This window comes from Halichoeres trimaculatus, unplaced genomic scaffold (genome assembly GCF_033239565.1).
Source record: "Halichoeres trimaculatus isolate MK-OKI-2021-1 unplaced genomic scaffold, fHalTri1.1 fHalTri1_scaffold_17, whole genome shotgun sequence".
Taxonomy (NCBI): domain Eukaryota; kingdom Metazoa; phylum Chordata; class Actinopteri; order Labriformes; family Labridae; genus Halichoeres; species Halichoeres trimaculatus.
Window position 1 is genome coordinate 17,634,072 of NW_027437195.1, and position 25,476 is coordinate 17,659,547.

The 25,476-nt window shown below is 40.3% G+C and overlaps 1 protein-coding gene across 2 annotated transcripts in view; it reads right to left on the bottom strand.

Annotated features, from left to right (window-relative positions):
- The window catches only part of arhgef10 (Rho guanine nucleotide exchange factor (GEF) 10), a 64,381-nt gene that overhangs the window by 13,098 nt on the left and 25,807 nt on the right, over positions 1-25,476 (bottom strand). Inside the window, exons 9-25 of one of the 2 annotated variants that reach the window (XM_074692235.1) lie at positions 24,395-24,511; positions 23,848-23,959; positions 22,884-22,996; positions 22,706-22,783; positions 22,447-22,626; positions 20,226-20,342; positions 19,982-20,074; positions 19,381-19,551; positions 18,674-18,819; positions 17,898-18,082; positions 13,497-13,612; positions 10,187-10,314; positions 8,969-9,069; positions 6,901-7,022; positions 5,038-5,124; positions 4,108-4,334; positions 3,840-3,997 (exon numbers count right to left, since the gene is read on the bottom strand). In XM_074692235.1, coding sequence (XP_074548336.1) covers positions 3,840-3,997; positions 4,108-4,334; positions 5,038-5,124; positions 6,901-7,022; positions 8,969-9,069; positions 10,187-10,314; positions 13,497-13,612; positions 17,898-18,082; positions 18,674-18,819; positions 19,381-19,551; positions 19,982-20,074; positions 20,226-20,342; positions 22,447-22,626; positions 22,706-22,783; positions 22,884-22,996; positions 23,848-23,959; positions 24,395-24,511 — 2,251 coding nt within the window. The remainder of the gene's footprint in view (positions 1-3,839; positions 3,998-4,107; positions 4,335-5,037; positions 5,125-6,900; positions 7,023-8,968; positions 9,070-10,186; positions 10,315-13,496; positions 13,613-17,897; positions 18,083-18,673; positions 18,820-19,380; positions 19,552-19,981; positions 20,075-20,225; positions 20,343-22,446; positions 22,627-22,705; positions 22,784-22,883; positions 22,997-23,847; positions 23,960-24,394; positions 24,512-25,476) is intronic. The other variant, XM_074692236.1, reaches the window with a different exon arrangement.

A 25,476-nucleotide genomic window follows, 5' to 3' on the forward strand; every position in this document is an offset into this window, starting at 1 on the left:
GAGTATGTACTTCATTTCCTCCAGATACCACATTCCCTGAGCTAATCTAGGCCAGGAAGTGAATGAGGCCTCACCAGTGGTGTTTGTTAAGAGAAGGCACAAAGACGGCTATTGAAGGAGGAGGTGCCATGCAGGGAAAGATCTTCTTTTGGAAGGTACAGTGTAATGACTGGGGAAGTGAGGGTAATCTCCATCTAAAGGGGCTAGGTGGGGTTAGCATTCCAGCAATGCCCTGCATATGTTATTTTAATAATCACGCTGTGTAGGTGAATGCATGAGAGAATGAGTGAGCAAAAGAAGTGTAGACAGGAAAAGAAAACAGGAGTGCCAGCTTGCAGTCTTATGTAAGTCTGCCCACAACTCTCTGTTCTTCAAGTGCGTTCCTTGATGTCAGTGTCAGCTGCACCTTTCTTATCACCAGAGTTCAATCTAATCTGATCGCTGATAAGGGAATAAAAGCTGTTCTAACCCAGTTCACAGGAATGCAGTAACCTGTTGGGTTGTGTATGAGAGTTAAAACTGAACCATTAGCATAAATTAACAAACGCCCCCACATCCCTCTAAACCCTCCAAAACAAAGCTATTCCTCCTTTCCAAAGAGTGGCCTGCACAGCTGTGATATACAGTACACTGTGCCTGCAATCAGCAGCTATCAGTTTAAAGCATAAAAGGTGAACTACTACTTGATTAATAAACAGTAAATAGTATCAGTAGTCAGGGTCTGGATCCAGGATTTTTTAAAGGATTCTTTATCATTGTGAGATAGGACTGTTTTCACCATATGTGTATATAACTCCACCATAAATGGTTGGATTGCTTTGCAAAACAACACACGACAAGGTCACCATAATTTCTGACGGATGTAAAAGTATGATCCAGATCCTGGAAATATTCTGGATACTAAGATCTGGAATATGAAATATGTACTGGGTCATCATCATTTTCAACACTGTCAGGAAACGAATTATCATACAAACCTGAAACTAACACCAAACTGTAGCAGACAGTCTGCTGAAAGGAAATATAACATTAAAGTAGGACCAAAGTGTTGCATGACAATCAAAATACGCTTGGCGGAAGTCTGGCCTCTCTGAGTGCTTTTCTAGCTGTGACTGTAGTCGTAATTTTACAAGAGCTGTTATTTGTTGTGGCTTTGTTGGTTTGTCTTTATCATTTTTATCCTGCACATCCACCTATCCTCCTGTCCCAGCCCCAAACAGCCTCTGCAGATGCTCAACAGAAGTCTAATGGTGACAGTTCAGAAGGAGATTTCTGTCTCTGCTAAATGTTGGGTCTTTGTTAAAGTTATAACAAAGAGAATATGTAAGACCTGCTCTTTCTGTGTCTTGAGATAGCATTTTTTGTGGGTTGGTGCTTTTAAAGTGAAGATTGATCGACTGATTGATTGGTGCAGGTTTTAAGGTGAGTATAGCAATAGTTAAGGCAATCAAAATGTCAGCAATTAATTTATCTAAAGGATATGTTTGGATAAATGAAAATCAATAAAAAAAAATCTGGGCAGCTTCATAATAAAAACTCAATTTTTGTTGGTAAGAGGGGGGTGGAGCCGAGTTGCTGCAACTGTCTGTTTCAGGTTCATTACTCTTACTGTGACGAGACAACAATAATATTGCAATCAAACAGGGAGTGGTGCAAAATAAATGCTAATAACTACATTTTATTAACGCACTGGTGCTGGATGAGTGTCTGCTTTCAGCCATTTTTCAAAATGATAAATTTTAGTCTGTCTAGTGGGAGAAGAAAAGGAATCTGCACATTTCCTTGGAAAAGCCAATTTTTCAATTTTGACAATGACTCTACAACACTCAACAAGAAAAAGTGCATGAGTTATGATAGCAGCACAGAGGAGAATAATGTCCTAACTGTCTGGCCATGACGTGTGACCTTTGTGGAAGCACTTGCCTCCTCTGACACGGTCTGCAGCAGAGGAAATAGCTAGCATGGCAGAATGAGGCTGACTGGCCAGCTTGAGACACACTGCATCTTATGCAGGAAAGCATTTCCATGCAGGATTCCTCAGCAGTGATGGCTTTGAAGACAAAGCGGCATTCCAGTCCCTTCCCTTGTTTTTGAAGCCGTGTCACTATTCACTGCGAGGGTCCCCTTTGATCAGCTGACATTTTAGCATCAAAGAACATGAGCTGATCAATTCTCCTTGCTCTGCTGGCTTTCTTCTCTGGGATGTAAACCATGGCTCTACTTTAAATGCTAATGGTGTAGAGGCTGAGGCTTCTGCTGTGACAAAACACTTGAGCAGCATTTTAACAGAGAAGCCGGGACCAGTTTCCCCACCAAACTATCGAGAGTGAGTCATCATTTTAGCAGCAGGCATCATGTTCCAGTGACAGTGACAGAGCCGTTGATGGAAGGGAATCAAACAAGTTTGACTCAGAAGATTTAAGGCCAGGATTTCCTTCTGGGAATTTATTTGACAAGCCCCAGCGGTGATGAAAGATGAAAAGCATCTACTGAAACTGTTGGAACATTCGGTTGCACCAGCAGCACACCGACTGTGCCAGGCTCTAATAATTGGTGTGTTGAAAAAGAAAGAGACAGAGAGGTGACATGTGCATCAAAACAAGCAGTAATGAGCAGCTCAACAGCACATTCCTAAACGGTTACATACATACATACTACAGTTTGTTTCCCTGGGCAAAGTTTAGCTCAGTGGAAGAATGTGCGAACACTTTTATTTCTGTCTTTCTGACCTCAGGGCATTCTCCTGTCTTTATGTCGCTGATTTTCACTCACCCCTGTGCAACACAAAAAGCTAAAACTGAGCAATAACATTTCAATTAAATTTTCCATTACCTCTGAGGAAGAAGAGAGCATGAGGAGAGAAGAGTATGTGCGTCTGAGGTTATTAAAACACACCTCAAGCAAGGGTTGCATCACGGGGTTGTTCTACCAAAACTAACATTAGAGAGCCAAGATTTTAAAGCACTGCTCTGAAATACCTGCCTTTTTTATCACATGCTGTGTGAGTCATAAAAAGCAGACAAAGACTGAGACAGGGAGATGAGGAAGCACTGTGTTTGCACTGCGATGAAAACCAATAAGAGCCAGAACAAAACAGGGAATGTGAAATAATGTGAGAAGAAAGCAGCCCTGATACTTTCCTTCAGTGTGACTGTGCCTGTCGGAGAGGGAAGACTTTAAATAGGTCGCTGCTAACAGATTGGCTTCTCCCTGACAACTCAGCAAACGGAAACAGAACCTCGACACAGAGCAGAGGAGACCCCTGACCCCAAGCTATGCACACAGACGGAGACGTAGTGAATCGCAGAGGGAAAATAGCCGTTGGAGCAGTGCAGCACAGATTAACTTTGCCTCTATTCGACCTAGAATAGCTCCTTTCACTCACAGTTGGTGAGTGTTTAGCTGTGTCAATGCAGCCCTAAATAACTCAGTATCACAACATGACTTTCTGCTTTTAATTGGAAAAAAGTCTGAAGATGCTAATCTGATTTGGTAAATGATGTCAGCACATGACGCTTAGATGTTGCTTAATTCAATAGCAAAGGTACCAAGTCGGTCATCAACACTGCATCTATTCATGAAAGTGGCCAATTATGGTTAAGGCAGCGAGCACACACCGCATACTGAAGTAAACACTGTCAGCCTACACAGTTAGAAAACCAAATCTAATTAACTAAGTGAATGCAGTTTCTGTTTTACACAATAACAGTAATTCAACCTCCTAACTGCCGTTATTTCAGCTCCTTAGGAGAATCAACAAATATGACAAAGGTTCAGTTATAAACCATGACATCTGAGATAAACAAATACTCAGAACACCCCCCTCCTCTAACACTCACCTTGTGATCTGGAATAGATGGCCACAGAGCCGCTGACCAGGCCGGCGTAGAGACAGTGTTTCTTGTAGACCAAGCTGGTGACAGTGGACTTGTCGGGGGTGAAGAAATGCTGCAGACGGACTTTCTTGGAGCGCTGGCTGCTTTTGTACACAATGATGCTACACAGAGAAGAAGACAAAGTAAAAACAGTGTTTGAATATTTTTAAGGAGAAACAATTCAGGCACATTTTTCACGAAGTAACACTTTGACCTCCATTCTGTGCCGTACCTGCCCTCCTCCATGCCCAGACAAACACTAGGCGTGTCACTGGCCTTTGTTGTGGCGACATGGTTGTTTTCAGGGCCCTTCTCGCCATTTTCCTGCAGCTGCTCTGCAGGGACGTATGCCATGCAGAGGATTCGAGACTCCACATTGAAACACTCGGTCACCTTCGGGCTGGAGTTCTGCATGGCCACTATAGATATCTGTCCCATCTGGTTGGTGCAGCTCGCAACCTGAGCAGAGGGAAAATCACATTATGTTGTTTTCGGTAATTTATCAGAATAAAAAACAATAGAAGGAAAACTGTAACCCAGCAGCAGAAAACACAGAAGACCTATGAAAGTGTTTGTTAAATCAAAACATTACATCATATCATGTTATTACAGACCAATTGTAAAAGAAAATTCATAAGAGAGTTAAACTCAGTGTTTACACTTCAGTTTGACATCTTTCAACAACAGCTTAAGTATTACCTCACTGTATAAATAACCAGAGAGGAGTGTTTATATCTTCAGCAGAACAATGATTTACCCTGATTGTCAAACACAATTCATTAGCTGTGATTACCATGGCCATGACAGCCTTTGTATATTTTGAGAAAGCACTAACGAATCATTTTCCAGCCTTAATTGTATTTCTCAGAGGAGACATTTGATATTGTGATAAATAAACAGCAGAAAGTTAACATCTGTGCTATCACACTATAATGCAAAATCCGCGCTCTGTTACCCCCAAAAGTCAAAGTTCCCCATGGAAAATAAGCATAATGATTTAACGGATACAAACATCTAAAAGCAAACTGATGAATACGTTTTTCAAGAACTAAAATACGAATTCCCTCCTAGATAAGTACTTAAACAGTAACTTGTGGAGTGGCTCATGAAATGTGTGTTAATCCAGTGCTTAGTTCTTAATCAGTGCAGCAGAATGTCTCACCCAAACACAACCATGACCCACGACAGGAGTGTCTGCTGTGCTCTCTGTGTTGATGTGAGGTTCTGGATTATGAACAGCACACTCCACCTGCAGCAGAACAGAAAGAAACAAGAGAGTCAGATGATAGCTTGCATTATATTGGAATTCACCAAGGAAATTAAAACTGTTCTTGGTAAGAAGCCTAATAGATCTACAAAAGCTTCATTCCTCACACAGTATCCAAAAATAAATGCAAACATCTAAACAGAACTCCACACTTTTTGCTGGAAGGAACTTTAACACAGTGTGAAAAGACATTTTCAAGCTGCGGACATTCCAAGGTCAAGTACAAGCAGCCCATTTACAGGTAAGAGAAGGTGGCTGTTGGATCAGATCTAGTATGACTTTTCTTATATCAAAATCTTGATGGCCCATAGGGGATTTAACCCACAACCTTGGTGTTATTAACTCCAAACTCTAACCTACTGAGTTAACCAGCTCTGCCTCTCCCAGTTATTTCATTTCATTACATTTTACATGTCCCTTGTCATTTATCACTCAAAAGCTGACTTACATCTGGATACACGGAAAACAGGACAGTTTTTTTCTTCTTTTCTTATGTTGTCTCTTTAAATCATTCATCATTTCTGTCTGGGTTATACTTACAGACAAACCAGCTACCAGTGCTAAAATGCAGTATCTGAGATTTCAAATTTTAGGTGAATGTTGGCAGAACTTCTCCCACTGACAGTGTTGCATAACTGTTAATGACACGGTGACACTTGTTGGTCATGACAGACACACATACTGAGTGAAATGAAGAAAATAAAAATACAATTAAATAGATGTTCACATCAGTCTGCAGCATAACAACTCTCACATGGGATTGATCCACGACCTCATAATTAGCCACCATGCTCCAACCATCTGAGCTAACTGGTCGACCACTAAAGAAGAGTAAATGTTCTTTTTTCTTTGATTTGATTTATGTGTCATGGCATGTATACAGAAAACAAAGAAACATCGTTATCATATGTTTTATCGCACTTCACAGAGCACAAGTTGGCTTCATGATTATCATGTCACATGTTTAGTCATTAACGTGACCACTGGCCTGGACAAGGATCAATTCTATGACTTTGACAATATCACGCTGATAACACCCTCTTTATGAGGTTTACTCTTATACCCATTTGTACAGGGACAAGCAAATGAGTCTGAAGGACACAGTTTAGAAACACTATGTTCTGGTTGCACATAAAATAATGTATTGCAAATCACATGAGGTAATATCTTGTGATTGGGTTGAGTAGTGAAATATTGACACTGGAAACCTTGCATACCTCTCACATGCTAAAACTTACAGTTCCTCAAGTTTTCCAAAGACTGGTTGCAGGATCATCAGAAAGCACACATACACACAAGCTCATCTTTACAGTGAAAAAAAGTTGACAAAAACCCCTGATTTTGGTCTGAATAGCTTATTTCTCTATCAATAAACGGTGTTCTCAGACACAGAAATGGTTTACAGCAGTTTTCTTTTTAACCCACTAGTCTTGTAGAAACAGTTGAAGACACAGGACAGGTTTGAAGCCTATTGTCGGCAGGCAGAATTCCTTGATATAGGGATTGAATTGCTTCAAAAACAATTTAATGATGTCTTTTTGACAAAACTAAACAGCTCGATAAGGAGACAACTCACTGTACAAAAACTAAATGAGATGTCTCACTTACTATTGTTAGCGTGACTACACTGTAAGCACTAACCCTTACAGGGAGTGTGCAAAACCATGCCCCAAGCTCCAACCAAACAAGCTGACCGACCCAGGATTATCTCTAATTCGCTGACACTTGGGCAGCATATGGGAAAGGGAACTGTCTGACCTTGAATTCTTGTAGTTTTGACATGACCACAGGCATTTGCCGGAGCAAGAGAGGATGCTTCTGCTTCTTGATGTGATTCCCATCATCCTCTGCAAAGAACCAGCCCTGGAGGTTGTCTTCCTCTGATGTAAACATAAATATACACAATTAACACTTCATTCTATCTGCATCAAAGGAAAAAAATACCTTCCAACCTAGAGACTCTAAAAAAATCACATTCATAATGCAAAATTACAATCTCAAAATCTTATTTTAAAAGGTATCATTGAATAATCTACTTATATTCAAAGCACACTTATAATATAGCACCATAACAACCAGTATTGTGGGGATGCACTGATGTGAAAATTTTGGCCGATACCGATATCAATATTGCCGTTATGGCCAATAACCAATATTTACCGATATCAATATTGGAACATTAAAAAAAAACAGTCAGAGATGATGTGTCGAGGTAGCTCAGAGAAAAAGAGCAGCGCCATCGTGAGAAAAGATGACCATGGAGAGGATCAAAAGATGGAGCGCCCAAGATACACGCAATCAAAAGAGTACGTTTTGTCTGATTTTGGATCAAAAACAGGAAGAAAGAAATAAAAAACGAGAGTTCACTCTTCCTAGGTAGCTTTGGTGTTTACATAGTCACGAAGAACAATTAATTAAAATTAATTAGGTGTTGAACGATCATTCAAGATGCTCTGAAATGGCCGGCAGCTAATGAGTAAATTTCGGCCCATTTTTATGCATCAGTCGATATCAATATTGATACCGATATATTGTACATCCCTACAGTATTGCAAAAATTTCTACAATCAATGACAATAAAATAAGGAGAAATTTAAGGCTTTATCTAAGGACAGAGAAATAAAATCAAGATAAAATTAGGATACTAAGGCTGGTGACAGACTTCATGGTTTTAAGACAGATCTAAGGCCTGATGTGCCTCCCCAGTGATCTAGGGTGGGGGTGGGAGTGGGGGTGGGGGTGACCTGATTAGGAGCCCTGTGTTACTGATTATTCGTCCAGATAATCCTCAAGTGTAGTATGTCAGTACAAGTATTTTACTGCTCCAAGAGGCTCTAAATCTGTTATCATGAATAATAAAAATGTTTAATATTCGATGGAATATCCGCAACCAATAAGAAGAGCAGACTGGCAAGGGTCACCAACTGGGTGTTGCAGCTCATGAGCATCACAGCAAATGTAATCAAAGCTGTACACAAAGTGAAGTGAAAACTTGAAAAACAAGACAAGCTTAAAGGATTGTTAAGCCATAACTTTTTCCTCATTGTTTTGTTGCTGCATTGAACACAGGCCAGGACAGCTGGCTGCTGAAGTTGATCATCCTTCCTGTTTGCTTTTCTTTTGAAGTCAAGCTTCATCACGCATCATAGATTCACAGCTCCAAACATTAGATGTTAAGTCTTATGGAATCATTTGAACTGTCTTTTAAAAAACTAGAAAAGCACTCAGAGAGCACAGACCTCCACCAAGCACCAAGTGATTGTCACCAACACTTTAGTCCTACTTTAATGTTATACTCCCTTTCAGCAGACTGTCTGCTACAATTTAGTGTTAGTTGCAGGTTTGTACAATAATTTGTTACCTGACAGTGTTGAAAATGATGATGACCCAGTACATATTTCATATTCCGGATCTTAGTATCCAGAATATTGCCAGGATCTGGATCATACTTTTACATCTGTCAGAAATGATGGTGACCTTGTCTTGTATTGTTTTGCAAAGCAATCTGACCATTTATGGTGGAGTTATATACACATATGGTGAAAACAGCCCTATCTCAAATTGATAAAGAATCCTTTAAAAATATCCTGGATCCAAACAGTGATCTGGATCACCTCAAAACTTTAATCACTTTTTCCTTATCCCATTTTGAACATTTCCTGAAGATTTCATCAAGATCTGTTCATTACTTTTTGAGTACTGTTGTTCACAAACAGACAAACTCTCCCAAAAACACATGCTCCTTAATGGATGTAATAAAAGTCCTCTAGTGAGTGTCTGGTCTAATACAGGAACATTTACAGTGAGACAGTGCATTATACCGTACCTAGAGCCAGCTTTGCCATCTGCAAGTTACTGATCCATGACTGCTTGATGGCCGGGCTGAGAGTGTTGAACACTGCACTGAAGTAAGTGGGTTTGCCAGACCTGCAATAGAGGGGGTTATAAATAAAGACATGTTTCATGAGAAAAAGCAGATACAAACCACTACATTATAGACCACTAGATCACAAGTGAAGTTGAGTATTTTCTCTGTTTTCATATTTGTCTTCATCTATTGTTTTGAAAATGAAATTAATTTCACTGACATGTGATAAGTGAAGCTTTATGAACATATTTATAAACAAATCATATGAGATGTGTCAACACTTCAGGAACCACAGAGGGCTGCATTTGCATAAACATTTTTCTGAGGAGCCCTATTAATTTTACATTCTGTAAACACTGATCAGCTGATATGCATCTTTTATAGTTGGATTTCAAATAGGCTCCAATAAAAAGAGCTTTGTCCTGTTTGAATCCCAGCCTGAGGGAGCATGAATCCATCAATTCAATACTGACTGACTAGACAGTGGCGGAAATGTGATACACGTCAATGTCAATTATCGCCTCTACCGGCAGCTCATGAACACAGAATGTGTGTGTTTGTTGATGTGTGAGTGTGTGTGCTGGTGTCAGAAATGTTGGTGTTGCATGGTGCTGTGTTTTGTGTGTTTTGGGATGGAGGGATCAGAGAAGGAATGACTGAGGCACAGCTGTGTTTCCAAACATACCCATGGATAATCTCACCAGCTAAGTGCTGCAGAGACGAGGAAGTGGGAGAGGGAGAGGGGGTGTGAAAAAGCCAAGACAAGGTGCACCCTTGGGGGACCACGTGCAGGCTATAATAGTGTGTGTAATGAATGTGTGACATGATTATTTGTGTTCAGTAACAGCTGCAGTAACTGGGCAGCCTCTAGTTGCAGACACTGGTGCACATTTGCTCCCTTGAGATTCATGCCTCAGATTAGAGCTTGTGGAGGAACTTGTTTATCCAAATATCCAAATGTACTCTTATAATCTCTCATACAGCTGAAAGAATACACAGCAACTGGGAGGACAGCAGGAGAAAGCAGGGTAACAAGGGATAAAGCCAAACCTAGGATAAACAAGTAATGGGTGGGGCTTGGACTGAGACTGGGAGCTGGTAAAATATTGTATGCACTGCCTGAAAGATTGGGAAAACTAAGGTGGCTATAAATCTGGAGATATGTAAAACACAAACTTGTCATGTTTGCCAGGCAGCTGGAGTTGGATGCGACACCGGTCAGCTGCCCTGATTTCCTCCTCCTTCTTCATTATCAGCCTCTGGAGGCCTGACACCCAGTCCTGGGACACTGTTGAGTTCACATTCTGAACAGATACCGGAGACATGGAGGAAGAAACATACAGATATTAAAATAATACCACAAGGGATTGATAATGATGCTAAGAAATATGACGAACATTAGTGTGGAGGTTTTGCTCTTTGAAAGAAAAAACAGTCTCCTGAACTTGTGTTTTGAAGCACACAAAGTCAGCACATGTGACAAAGGAGAATAATAATTTGATTCTTGACCCTTTGATTAGCTCTGCTATGCTAAGTAGCTCTGATGATCACTTTTATCCTCTGATAAAGCATTATAATCCTGATGAGAGCTCTCCCTCCAGGATGACAAAGCCCCACCAGTCTGGCTCCAGTTTGAGTTTGAAAACAATGTAAATCATATTCCATAACCAACAAATCTCAAACTAAATGAACATTAACTGGAGATTTTGAACTAAGGTGAAGGATAGCACCCCTAACCATAACCATTCGATAGCAAATAAGGAACATAAAAACTGCTTTTTTCTCTCTGGCACAGTGGTACTCCAACTTGTCCCTGGCAGTGTTATGACCCCAAAACGTAACACTACCAGAGACCGGTGACAAGGGGTGGGAACAGAGTTTAGGCCTAGGCCTAAAAACATTGGCTGGACGACATATTGTCCCACAATTATTGACAATAAATGATATTATTGTCAATATTACTTTAAGATTAAATTAACCACTAATATAATGATAATATATTATAATAATGCAGGACACCCTTTTAAATGCAATAAACCTTTATTACTCGTGAGTATTTTTTACTATAGTAATTTCAATATCAATGATTTTCAAATATCCCACTAAAACAAACAAAAAACAATAAAAATAAAATGGGCTCTAAGTCAAAAATTGCACTTGAATAAAAAACTGTGTTAAAAGGAAGCATTTCTTTAACGATGTAGCAAACAACACTTTCTGTGTTTATGTAAATTCTCATCATCCAGGTCAGGGTTATTCTGAATGCTCCAAACCGACGCAACTGGACTGTTCAGAGTCCGAAGACATTTCACTTTGCTCATTTGGTTTGAAGCTGAAATTTTTCTACACCAGGGCTATTGCGTTTGGGTTTATAATCATCTTTTTCCCTCCTAATTTCGATGTTAACCTCCTACGGAAGACAAACATTTCGGGTGACTAACAAGAGGGTTCACTCTGTTCATCATCCTCTACTGAACAAAGGCGACCAGGTGCTGAGAGCGATGCACAGGGTGAACCATCTTGATATCCAGCCTGTAAGGAGTTGAAAGACGAGGAAAACAAACCTGCATGGACATGGTGATATATTGAGGCTGACAAATTATCGAGTTCATTTCATTTAGCGTATGATTAATTGGTTTATTGACTAATGGCCCAGGCCTAACCGAGTGAGTTGGTACTTTAATAAGTACCAACCAAATTTCATCTGTAGTTTGAGGTACCATGTTTTGGTATCTTAACGTATCCTTGTGACTGTGAGGGAGTGGACGAGTAGGCAATTTTCCATTCTGGACATGAAAACAGCACTGCCAGTTTAAATATTAGAGTCAGAAAGCTTAAAAACATTGCACCAATACTCTACTCACTTCACTGGCTTCCAATCTCCACTCGACTACAGTCAACTGACAACAAAGGTTGCTCTCATCAATTACCAATGCATCTACATAAAACCTGTAGCCTTACCTGAAAGAACTCCTCAGCCAGCAAAACCCAACCCAGAATTCAAGATTGGCACACCGAAACCTTCTACACCCACCCAGAAATAAGCACCGGCCCATGGGGGACCGGACTTGCACTGCTGCACCACATCTGTGGAACTCCCTGCCCAGTCACCTCAGGACCCCACAGGCTGGATGCTTTTGAAAAACACTTGAAGACATTCCTCTTTAAAGAGGCTTTTAACTAACAATAGTGCGGAAAAAAAAACTTCTCTTATAGCACTTTGATATTTGTAAGAAATGAAAAGTGCATTGCAAAAAAAAAAAAAAAAGTATTATTTTTAATAGTTTTAAAAACACGTCCTCTTTGTGTTCAGGATGTAGAAGAAATATGACATGCAGACTCACAAGTCAGTCCGTGAGTTTATTTTTGTTTCAAGCCCAAGCTACTCCTTTAGTTTCTGTTTCTCCATCATAAAAACCTCAGGGGTCATGTGGCAAGAAAGGGAAGCAGAAAACTGAGGCCACATTTTCTCATTTCTGTATTTTCTGTCATTTCACCAACATTGTTATTTATGTTATCAAAATGGAACATAAAACATTCCATTTAAAATTATGTCACATTTGTAAAAATTGTAGTTTCTTATAATAAATCATCAGAATTGTTATTTGATCCTGAGTTTAGCAGAGTTTTTATACTGGACTGTATTATATTAGGCTCTACATTTTGAGAAGACAGTCTTCATGAGACTTGTATGTGATCCCTCTGAACATGTTTCTCAGATCTTTGAGGGACATGTCTTTATACATCTGTTGTGAGAGTACTGTCAGTGTTTTTCTGAAATCCAGTGCTGGCAGCGTACAGCTCACACTTCTTAACCCTGCTTCTTTCCTTTCCCATCCTCACACATCTCTCTGAGAGCTCACTGTTACTCAGCCTCCCACTCTGCCTCTGACAGACCTACCAGCACAGCACAAACACAGCGTCACACACTCACGCTGTGTTCTGCAAAGTAAACCTTCATCCCAACAGCTCACAGGCTTGTGTATGTGTGTGGTAAAATGACATGACAGGTTTGAATGGTGCAGATCTAGACTTAAGAGACTCCTGGACAAATTGCCCACGCTGGCACATTCCACAGCTTGAACATTATACGCCTGCATAACAGCCCAGCCCTTCTGGATGTCTGAGGGGAAACACCATGCATGTGATTTTTAGAGACCTGAGGTACACTGGAGGAACATTTGTCAATGTCAATTTTTGTCAAGCTTCCAAAAGTATTAACAGACAGAATAACCATTCCAAGATGTCAGACTGAGTTAAGTAATGTGTAAAACATGCCCTCCGTTCTTCTCAGCACATTACATTAATGACTTCTTAACTGTTTTTAATCAGACTTGACCCTGTCAGATGTGATTAAGTGCTGTTATCTGGAGGAAATACGATGAATATTTGTTTTCCTATTATCATCACAGACACTTAATGAAAAGTACACACTAGAAGAGTCAAGATGATGACACGTTTATCTGGCACTTGGATCATATGTTACCTGGTAGTTTCCTTTGAGGCTGCAGATCATACTGGAGATCTGGTTCACCAGGCTGAGGTCATGGATCAGGTTCTGCAGATCCTGGTATAACTGACCAGGGCCCATGTACAGTTTGTCTACAAGGAAATACAAAAAAGATAGACTTATTTCACACTTTCGTAATTTGATGTGAAAAGCCGAGATCCTACATCAGTAAAAATTGTCCATTAGACCTGAGCCCATTCAACTGAAAGGTTCAGACAAATGCCTTATTTCAAGATATTCAGAGACAAAATGGTTCCTGAATTGCTTGTAAAGACTAAAAGAATCTGTCAATGGGTAGGAAAAAAGTCTATCAAAACATTTTTATAAACAGTAGGTCAAAAAAAATTTGCTAATACATAAGTATTTGCAGTGCATGTCCAATATCTACTCTAAAGGCATCCTCTTAAAACTTCACTTTAAAAATACACAAACAAAAAACTGAATAGAAATCAGAGAAATCAAGCAGAGACATTAAAGCTAGTATCTTTACATTGGATACTCAAGCATCAACGTTTGAGGCCACTCTGATGAGCGAGGCAATAAAAATGAGCAAACAAAGACAAAGATCGATATTGGCCAATCAGTCAGGTTCCCACAGGGAGCTGTGACAGCTCTGCAAACTTGGCAATGAATCACACCAGTGTGCTCACTCATTTACAGAAACCCTGTGATCTCCTGTCAGCGTTCAGAGGACGAACAAATGACGTGGTTTTGTTCCTGCACGTCAGCTTTCATCATCCTTTCTGTTCGTTTTCATGTACAAGTCCATGCAGGCTGCAAGAGGTATGTAGTGAGATGGTCTTCAGAATATCTACACTAAAAGTCCCCATGTGGTGAGATTATTACTGCTTCTGTGCTGCTATTCTGTATTAAAAGGAAACAAGGGCTTACTTTGTGTACATAAAGCCAGCTTCACAGAATACTACCGGCTCGGCATGGCTCATCAAAGGTTTGGCAGCTTTACTCTCTCTTTGCTCAAATCAATTCACTTTTTTAAGGCTTTACCGTCAGAAAAAAACATTCAGTAAAAACATCCTAGAGAACTGGAAAATAAACATAAAGCCCTAAATTATTCAAAAATCTGAAATCCGTATAAACCAAACTTAGTTTATTCCTGTTCCTCTCTTTTTTCTCCAACACAAGCAGCACATTCATGGAATGCATGTCAGGCAGCCAAATCTTCCAAAATTAAATGGTTCATTTAACAAGTACAAGACTCACAAATTAAAGGCTGACTGCAGCAAAGATTTTAGTGCTTCATCCATCCAGAGGGAGCATCAGAGAATAAAGAGTTAAACTTCGTTAGAGTCTCTGGCACCAAAATGACTCTTTGCTTTAGCCGTTCTATTTTCTCTTCTCTTCTCCTCCTCCTCCTCCTCGTCTTCCTCCACAAAAGGCACACACAGTCTGCCGGGTGCTTCAATGCCATGACAACCCAGTGCAGCTCTCTCCTGAAGGTCTCCCTGACAGGGCATCCAGGGGAAACTTTTCATCCCTGTTTTTTTATTTGTAGGTGGTCTCCTACTCGAAAACGTCTCCCTCTGGGTTTGTACAGAGGAGGCTGCCCACAGACTGAGATCCTCATTCTTACACATGCATAAACACCACCAGGCACAAAGAAACACACAGCAGGCCTACAGTCCGGGTTATGGGTTTTTGATTTCATTGATCTTTTTATGGTCAGTGACCTCTAGTTGTGTTTTACTCATGTCACTCGATCAAATGATGGTCACACCACTCTGCATTCACAGCTATTTGGTTTCATTGAACCACTGCTACGAGCAAATGAGAGTGTGTTCTGCTCTTTTGTTGCAATGTTTCTTGTTTATTTTGACTGTCTCCGGTCTCTAATTGTGCTCTATGTAATTTTCATGGCTCATCTGCTTTAGAGAGGCACTGGGGGCTGAATTCAGGTCAGAGCCGAAATGCTGAACAAACCTCTGAAAGACGCTCTGTATTGTGCTACGACAGAGGTTTATTAAAGCCAAAGTGCAATAAAATAGTGTTATCAAGACCCAGATTTCATATCAGGTCATTTAGGTATGATTGATCAATAAAAAGGTCATAAATCTGCATATTTTAAAACATTCTTCTTCATGACGCAGATTCAGTCAAAAGCCATGTCCGTTGAATCTAACTTCTTTTATTGAAGCTTTGCCTCGAATAAAAGCTAACTAACGTCATTTCTTCGTGTATATTATCTGTGCTGAACAACTCAAAGGTAAAAGGAGGAATAGAATCCAGCCATAACTAAACTGGATGTTCCCACAGAGCGAAAACCTGGCTCTGTGTAACCCATTTCAATCTGGATCCAGCTTCTTGAATGGCCCTTTGTGTGGCTGCCAAATGCCATGAGGTTCCCAACAAAACAGACCCTGGAAGCATCACAGGAATCACACCAGTCATCTCTGCAATTACACACCACCTTAAAAAACAAAACACAAATCTACAAATGACACGCTAAGGAGTCGGGAGTGTTTCTTGAAATGACCACTCTGCATGGAGGTCTGATTGCAGTGTGAGGAGAAAGAGGAGGAGAAGCAAGCAGAGAGATGACATCATATTCTGGAAAGTCCTTTCATTGTCTTTGAGCAGGCTGGTCATCGAGCTGCTTCTGGCTGAACACAGCGCACTGAGAGACAATCCTTTCCACTTGTCAAAAGTTCCTTTGGCAATGAGCTGTTTTTATTACACACACACATTCCCACAGACCCACACGAAGCTGACCATAGTCAGGAAGCAGCTAAATCAGAGTGAGTGAACCAAGTTAAGTCAACTAACAGCAAGAGTGGGGACAGTTCAACACTTTGCTTCCACTTTATGGTAATTTTATAAAGCTACCATAAACCCAATGTGAACAACATCTAATTCCTTACACTGCTGCTTCTTCACACATTGACACACAGATAGAATTTGTCAAGCCTTAAAGAGATTGCACATACACTTGTATCATCATCATACTGAGTTTTATCCTCAAGAAAAAGCCTACAGACAGACCAGACGCCACTCAGGTCTGTCTCTACCATCTGTTCAGTTAGTCTGCTGAAGTATCAGAGGGGGACAGGTGGTCTGGCAGGAGATGGGTGCGATGGAGTCCGCACGAAATGTGGCTTAGGAAAGGGGAGAGGGAAGGGGTAGAAATCCAAAGATTCTGATTAATAAGGGTTGAGATTGAAATGCCAAACACACTTTCATCTTAAAGATGAGGACACTGGTGTGTAAATGCAAAAAGCTCAAGATGCTGGATCCACTTCACATGCAGTGGTCTGCATAATAAACTCCTCTCAGCAGGGGGGCTAATGAAATAACAAGAGCACTGTGCAACTACATTTTACTTTCAGTTGACGTTGTAATATCCTGTTAACTAGGGCTGAAATGTTCAGAAAGACTATTAAAGAAGACGTATAAACCATTTCAGAATTTATCCAATGACCAATGTGACACTGTGACACCTGGCTGAAAAGGGCTTAATATTATGTAACAGTATTAGAGACATTAGATTAGAGAGTGATAGAGGGTGAGCTGCAGAGTGCAGTATGCATCTCTGTGGAAGAGATTTCAGTCCATTACTGGTGCGACTGAAAGAGAAAACTCTGACCTCAGCTTCAATACGTACAACTTTTAACAGACCGGAGAAAACACCATGCTAAAGCACTCACCACCTCTATAATGTGTTCTTCCATTGACTGTACACAAGCACATACAAAAGCAAATATAGAAACTGCAGTGCTGTTACCACAATCATACACCCTCATTACGCCTCTTGTGTGTCTGATCTGGGCCTTTAAAAGTGGCTGAGCAGCTGTCTGCGACAGAGGAGAACCCAGTGGAAAGACTGAAATCATTTGAGTCGGCAGCCAGCAGAGGAGAGGACAGCAGGAGGAAAAAACACACATCCAGAGTGGCTTGATGGTCTCTGCAGGGCTGACACCATTTTAGAAATGTTAATCCACATTTTCTGTTGATTTTTTATGTTTTATTACGATCTAAATAACAGAATGCTAATATCAACAGCTCTCAGACAGATACTTACTGTTCTTTCAGACCCATTATAACCACTCATCCTCCAGTTTTACAGAGAGTCCTTCTCAAGCACAAAGATGTTCACCTTTAATTAACCTTCACAACTTAACTGTCCATCATCAAGCAAAAGCAATTCACTGACCAGCAGTTGTTAACTCCTCTGCCACAGAGTAAAGCCCTCATGCACCACAGAAGGATTTAGCTTCATCTACTTGACAGTGTCTAACAATTTAGCCTGTTGAACTCTCCTGCCTCTTCTCCTGGACCTTTTGTCCCTCATTAAAAGAGAAGAACACAGCTGCACAGTCAGATGTATTAAAATAAAAAGGAAAAAAATGAGACTTTGGTTCATACTTGGCTTAGCGTTGATGACCACTTTCTCTCCAGAATGGGGTGCTGGGTAGTGGCTGTTTTCAGCCACATCCTCACTGGATCCAAACTCCAGCACCTCCACGAAGCTCAAAGGCACGCTCCACTTAAGGAGGAACTTCTGGTCAAGTGGGACGTTGCCATTTCCGCTCCCACTGCCATCCTGAAATCTGGAGAGCAGAAACAGATAAGGGTCTGTGTGTGGGTAACTGCTTGTGTGTGTCTAAATAACATGAAACAGACTTGACAAGAAGAAAAATAAAAGCCTCAGTGTGTTTTGGGTTCCATGTGTGTCCCATGTTTGTAAAATCAGAGCTTAACTTCACTCATCAGGTTTTTTTTTTTTTGTTTGAGTGAGTGCACGTTTCCCAGAGGAAGTGTGTGGTGAACATCATGTTACAATTACAGGACAGGAGCTGAAAAGTCCATGAAAGGGGCTCTCCATCACTCTTGGCCAGAAAACAAGGCTTCAACTTAGTCCAAACCCAGAGACGCAGTGTGGTCATAAGTCACTCCTAGGACACCAGCTACTCTCAGTGCTTACCGTCTGTCTCTACACTTGGGAGTTTCTTTTTAGCTTCAGCTAATTCTAGCGAGTGACACTGCTGGGACTTTTTACTGGCGGGAAATTCCAGTTGCAGTTTTTACAGTGGACAACAGCAGAAAAGGAACATGAAGGTTAGAAGTTTCTAAAATACTTAACCTGAGAAAGGTGCCAAAGAGGAAAGATTTGAGCAGGAATGGTTTCTGGTCGGTCTTACCGTATATTGGGTGTGGCACACATGAGGACATCATTGAGCAGGAAGAGGCGTCGCTCCTTTGTTTTGATCATTTCACCACGCTCGTTGTAGACTGTCTCCACCATGTCGTCTGAGCGGATAAGGTAGCGGCTCCCGTTACTCAGAAGCTGATGAAAAGTGTTACAGGTCAGAGATACACTATGAGGATATACGCTCTCACAACAATCAGAATAAGATACGAAAACTCCCATCTGAGGATTTATTGTCTGCAGTATGTTTTGACTCTGGGTACCGAGGTTTTCCCAGGGCCAGTCTAGTCAGGAGACTTCCTTACGCATGGTTATGCCATTTTGGTCAGTCTCTATTGAGAAACCATCTGCTTGGGATAATAGCAAACAATATAAAGGTATCAATGGTAATTCAGAGAAATTAAAGCCCAGGAGAAGTCAAAATCCTCAGCCCAAGAGTAGGCGATCCTGCTAACACATGACTCCACACACAGGCCAGAGTTGGTGGCTACAGATGGGCAAATAATTACACCTTGAGGAAAGCTGGTTTTGTCCATGTGAGCTTAAAATATGGCAAGACTAAGGCAAGAAAATATAGAGGCCAACTGCCTGATGGCCTCCCACTTCACGACACAAGGACACTCTGTGGCTTATGCGAAAAAGGATAAAACATGTTGTAAATTTGCTTGCCAGGGCACACAGACTGAGCAGCGTGCTGACCTTGTTGAGGTAGCGTTCGTTCATGGCCTTTGCTATGTGACGAATCTCGCAGCGCTGGTCAGCCTCCCTCTTCTTTTCATTGAGCTTCTCTGCCAGTGTCTCCAGTTCAGTCAGAGCCATCTGCAGGGGCAGACGGTCTGCGTGACCCACTGGTGTGTTCTTCAGCATGTCCTATGAGGAAGCAAAGAGGAGTCATACGTTGGTCAGTCATTTACTCATGATCCACCATGATTACCCATCTCCTGCTTTATTTTCAGCAGTTTTATCAGAGGCATACAAACACCATGCCTATAGAAATTAAATGTTGATTACAAGCTGTGGTATCAAAAACAGCTTCTTAAATTTGCATTATTAGTCTTTTATGTTTCATTATGCATGTTTGTACTAAAAAATAAGCAACCCAGTGTTCCATATATATGCCAGGGCAAAATTCAAAGAGATCTGAGGAAACCATTTCCCCTCAGAGCCTTCCCCTGGTCCCCCTGGAGGTAAAAAGTTCGATAAACAAGAGGTCTTCATTTATGTGAGTAGCACTCCACCTGCTGGCAAATCTTAAAACTACTCTGTGTAATTAAACTGTTGAGGGGGGATTTTATTTTACCTGAAGGAGCAGAATGAACTGTGGAAATCTCTGGATAGGTTTCATCATCAGGCTGTACAGAGTCACACGGTCACTGCTGGTCTCCTGACGATGCTTTGGGTGAGAGGACAGGTTACTGCAAGGTGGGCTGGAGCTAGTGCAAATTGTAATGGGATCTAACATAACACAATGTATAAATGTCAAGATGCTTATTGGTGTTTTTTTACATTCATTTTAACATCATATGTGTTTGGCTTTGTCGTACCTTAAGAAATTCCAGGAAGCCAGGTTTGGTGGCGCATGTCTTTCTTACAACTGCCATCGCCGTGCTGAAGTTGTTCACATACTCACTGTAGGCATCCAGTACCATGGACTTTGAGAACTGTTTGACAAAATGAAGATGAGTTACATGCTTACACAAGATTAAAGAACAATGCATAGCTCATAGCAGAATTGGAAAAAAAATTCCAGGCAACAGTGATGACAGGACACTCTTCAGTGTTACAGTCCAGAGGACAGAGACAAGAAAAGTATGGACTGGCTCATAAAGAAGTCTTCAATCACAAAGTTTCATTAAAGTCAGAGCATCAGATTTAGAGTTTGGGTTCATTTTGTCTTCTTATCAATACAATCATTAGTGTGAAATCATTCTTCTGTTTAACTTTTAGACAAATCAAACATGTTCTTTAAAATGTTTCCCATTAACACAGATAGCTCAGGTCTCTCTGTGAGCCTTACAGGATTTCACTCTAACCATGTTTTTTCAGATGTACACTCTTTTACCATTAGCTCCGTCTCACTGAACAAACTTTGAAACAGCAACATAAAATACCGTTGCATGCAACCTTTACTGTATAAAGCAAATCAAGTTTAAAACTATAAAAATCACATTCCACCCTCTATCTCTATCACTGGTTTGAAAATGTAGTTGGCCTTTCTCTGAGTGATATTGCAGCATGAGACTGAAAGTGTCAGTTATGGACACTTCACTAAATTTGAACATTGTTAGTTCGGTTGTGAAGGACAGTTTTATGAATCTGCAAACTTTGTTGCAGATCAACAAAACAACCATAGGGAAGAAGGATGGCTTCTGACAGAAATAGAGAAGCTTTGAGAGTGATGTTGCTAAGCAGGTACTATTTGAGGGGCATGCATGGATTTCACATAGATCCTTTTACCTAATGCAAGAATTAAAGCCTTATTTAGACTCCATGTATCGCATGAAGTATTGTTTGAAGAAATATCATTTGAATATTTAAGTTTTATAGAGGAACCTGCATGATAAGGGCTCAGATTTTTTCAATCAGCACAGTTTACACAGTAGTGTAAGGTGTCAGTCATGGTTTGTGTAGTGCCAACAGCTCTGTTTTCTGACAATACCGTTGTGTTTACTGCAGTGGTTTAACACACTTCAGCTTCATAAAATCTGTACTAACCTGGCTGTGATTACACTGAAAGCTTTGACACTTCAGTGAGCTGATCTTTGATGCTATTAAATGCACTCTAAGACCCCCTGAGGGGTTGTGAAATGCTGATAGGGAGTCCTGAAATGCCTTCCAAAATCCAAAATCATTTACAACTGCATATTTTATCCATACAGGAAACCCAGCCATATGCTCACCTAGACAGCTGATATTTCTTACCTACCAGATATTTTTTTTTATGGTTTAATTTGTCAGTTTTTGAATCAGCCAAGTGTATTCTGCGAGTCTGCTGAACTGCTATTATGGAGGCTGTGTGCTGAAAGTTTGGGAATCCAGGAATTAATGTGCGTCAAACAACCCGACACCAGTTTCTATATCAATTGCCAACGCAGAGCTGGAGATAACACTTTCCAGAAACCACTTTTTAAGACTTGCTCATATAATACTCAATACTGGTCCACCTGTGATAGTGAGACAACACTGAGAAAACATCTCACTACAAAAGTTTTCTATAACAACAGGTGCACAGGTGCATTAGATACATCCGTCCTTCAAGTATCTTTTTCCTTTATCACTTTGAATTAATAACTTGATTGTTTACGTACACGCCAGAGGTGAGGGACTTATTTCTGCAGTCAAAACAAGCCCTCAGGGTGTGGGTTCTGTTGTTTCATGACGACTGTGGATTTTGGGGTTAGAGAGGGCAGTGAACAGATTTTAAACAACCCTCATATGGGTCTCATTGCTCGTCTGATGTCATGCCAAGGGTCGATTTTAGAATAAAAGCAAGGAAGTGAAAAAAGTGAGCATGACTTTTAGAGATGTGGTCTTTTGCTTTGATGTTGCCAAGCAGCCAAGAAAAAAAAGGCAGAAGGTTGTGGAGGAAACACAAAAGAGCAGAGTTTGGCATTCGAGTCTGCCTGGAGGGTCTGGTAAGACAGGAGTAAGGTAGCCACAATCAGACAGGACCTGTATTACAAACTGATTCAACTAAATCTGTATTTTATAATATCAGGGAAAGAGCTTCCAGTGTACACATTCTGAGTCCAAATAAGGACTTACTGATGCCACAAACACATCCCCGATCATCTCCAGGCTGTCCCACTCAGCCACACGGCTGGCCAGGGCGATCTGAAACAGGAAGTGGCACTGCAGGATCTCGCGCACCCGATAGAAGGTCATCTTCAGTTTCCTGTCGCTCAGCAGCCTTGGCTCAATCTGGGACAGAGGCTTCTCATATTGCTGATGAAGCAGAGAAAGTGGACTGTAATAACAAACCTTTGAGAGTGGATTTCCCAATCACTGCTCTGCACTTCCTAACCTCTAATATCCTCTTCAGTGCTTCGAGATAGTTCTTCTCACTTTCCAAAATAGATCCCAAGATACATCTTCTCACCAGCTGTAGAGGGAAAAAAGGAAATGATTACCCCCCATGTGTTGTCACTGTTTCCATTAAAAGTTCATGAAGTAGGATACCAGTCATCCAGCATGTTTGTTACCTGTTGCTGTGAAAGACCCTCTGGTGCTGGACAGAGGACTGGCTCAACATTGAAGCAGTCCACCTCAATGAAGAGTTCAGACTCCTCATCTTCAAAACAGGCTGACTTCCTCTCTAAAAGTTAAAGATGAAAATCTTAGAAATTTATTTTTATTAGGGAAGTCACAGTACCACAACATTTCAGTTTGGGTTTTGGTTTTAAAGCCTTCATTTAGTACATCCAACGATAAAATCAACAAAAAGACACAAAATAAGTACTTTCCTTTGTTTTGAGAACTTGGAGACATTTACACATTGTCTAAAGTGCAGTTCAGGCTTGCAGGTCCCTTCAGATTTATTTTTTTAATAATATTTTAAATAAAACACAACAAAGAAATGAGATAAAAAAAATAGAACTGTAAAGTAGAATAATGCAGGACCAAAAGTTAACCCTGCCAAGCACCAAATATAGGAAAGCAGGTTGATTCAGAGGTCTATCTGTCACATAATGGGTACATATATTAAGATAACAGAATTGTTATGAATAAATAAAAGGAAAATAAATACATAATAATAATAATAATAATAATAATAATAATAATAATAATAATAATAATAATAATAATAATAAAAAGTTAATAAATATAATATAATAATACATAAGTTAATAAATAAATAGTAGTTCCTCCTGTTCCCCACTACTGTATATTAGACTAAACAGGAGAAACTCAGCTACAAACTTCATACTTCAACCAAACGTTCTGTTTGTTTGAGTAATACCTGAGTTATTACTCTGAGCTACTGACATAAATACCAATACTGACACCTTGGACCAAATGTCACAAAGGTTCCCCTCAATATGACACCCAAATGATTCAAAAAGAGACCTTGTAGAAGTAGAGATATACTGTTTTAAAAAAGGGTATGTCATTTTTCAAGAAGAGACCCCAAAAAGAGGCCAGAGCTTAAAGGGTTGAATCACATACCTTGACAGAAAGACTTGGTTTTGATAAAAGAGCGCCCCTTCTTCACTGCAGCTTTGGTTTTCTCAAGCCCATCTTTGGTTCCTTCCTTTGCTGCCTTCATCAGTTTTTGCATCTTTTGTGAGACAAAATACACTTTAACCTGTTTTGCATGAATATAAACCTAATATTTTTCCATAATTGCAATGTTAAGTCCAGTGGTTAACAAACTACTGAACTGAGTAGGATAGGAGCAGTGTTAGAGTAGGAATGATGACAAACACATCATAAATGATGAATGCAAAATCAAACAAATGCTTATGAAAACACATCCTTAGCATTATAGCTCCCAGTGCATACTCATAGCAGGACAGGTCAGTGCAGCAGACAAAGAGCTAATGAACTGTATGCAAACCCATCACCAGTACCACCACCACCACCACCACCACAAGCCATTCATATCAGAGCAAGATGTCAGTGAGACACCCAGAGTGGTTAGCTGGACTGAGAGCAAAGGGGTGGAACTACTTTGTCTAGCACAGACAGGTGAGGTGAGCCTCAGGTAGTTTACCTTCTGCTCTTGTTTCTGTTTTAGCTGCTGCAGCTCTACCGTTCCCACTGTATTTGCCATTAGATCTTTCATCTTTTTCTCATAGTGTTCTTTCAAGCGTGTCAGATCTTGAGAGAGCTAAACGAAAGCAAAGCAGGTTACTGGTTATGGTTTTGGAATGAACTTTCACCTGAGAACTTCACTGTTGTCCTGATATGTATCCCCAGACTGTTGATGCAATCCTAACAACATCATGCCATTAAAACAGCTTTTAAATCATTTTGAGCTGACGTTTGATAAGAAGAAAAAATTCACTCGGGGCCCTAATTGCCTTTTTTGCACTGTTTAAATTCTGTTGGGTTTGTATGATCTCCAGTGAGAAGTTACTTCACTGCTTTCAATTGGAGATCAAATGTCAGATGCTGCTGGTTTTAAACTGTTTTAAAGCATAGAGATCTTGCAGGAACAGAGACCTCTTTACTTATGTAGAGGAGAAAACAGAAGGTTGATTGAGTGAGAAGTCTGACAGGAGTAATTAAATACTGGTTCTTGCCTGATTACAAAAGAGGAAATGCACCTTTCAATTATAGGAGTCCTTTATCTTAATGAAAACCAATCCTTGCATGATGCAGGACATGCTACAATGACCTGTGCAGGATATACTACTGTGAGTGTTGTATATGTAGGAGGTATTGAAGTAGCTGAAAAAAATCAATGTTAAAACTACTATTCATAATGGAAATAAAATGTCTTTCCAATGTTTTAGTTCAATCTGAGACAACTAGTGTTTGTAAAGTCTAACAGGGTGCATCAAAGAAAGTGAAGCTGTAATCCCAAAACCACAAGCCAAAACATTACAGATTTCAGCAAGCTGACTAAAGCCACAGTGATTTTCCCGAGCCTGCTGATGCAAACATTTGATTTAGCATCAAATGAACAACTAGAATCTACATCATTAAAACTTAATCCATAAATAACACGCTCAAAGGTCTGAGCACAACCACAACAACAGGACCTGTTTCAGCAAAGATTTTTTAGACTTCGTACTGAAGTTTATGACATTGTGATGATAAATTAGAAGACAAACTCAAGTACTCTCACTA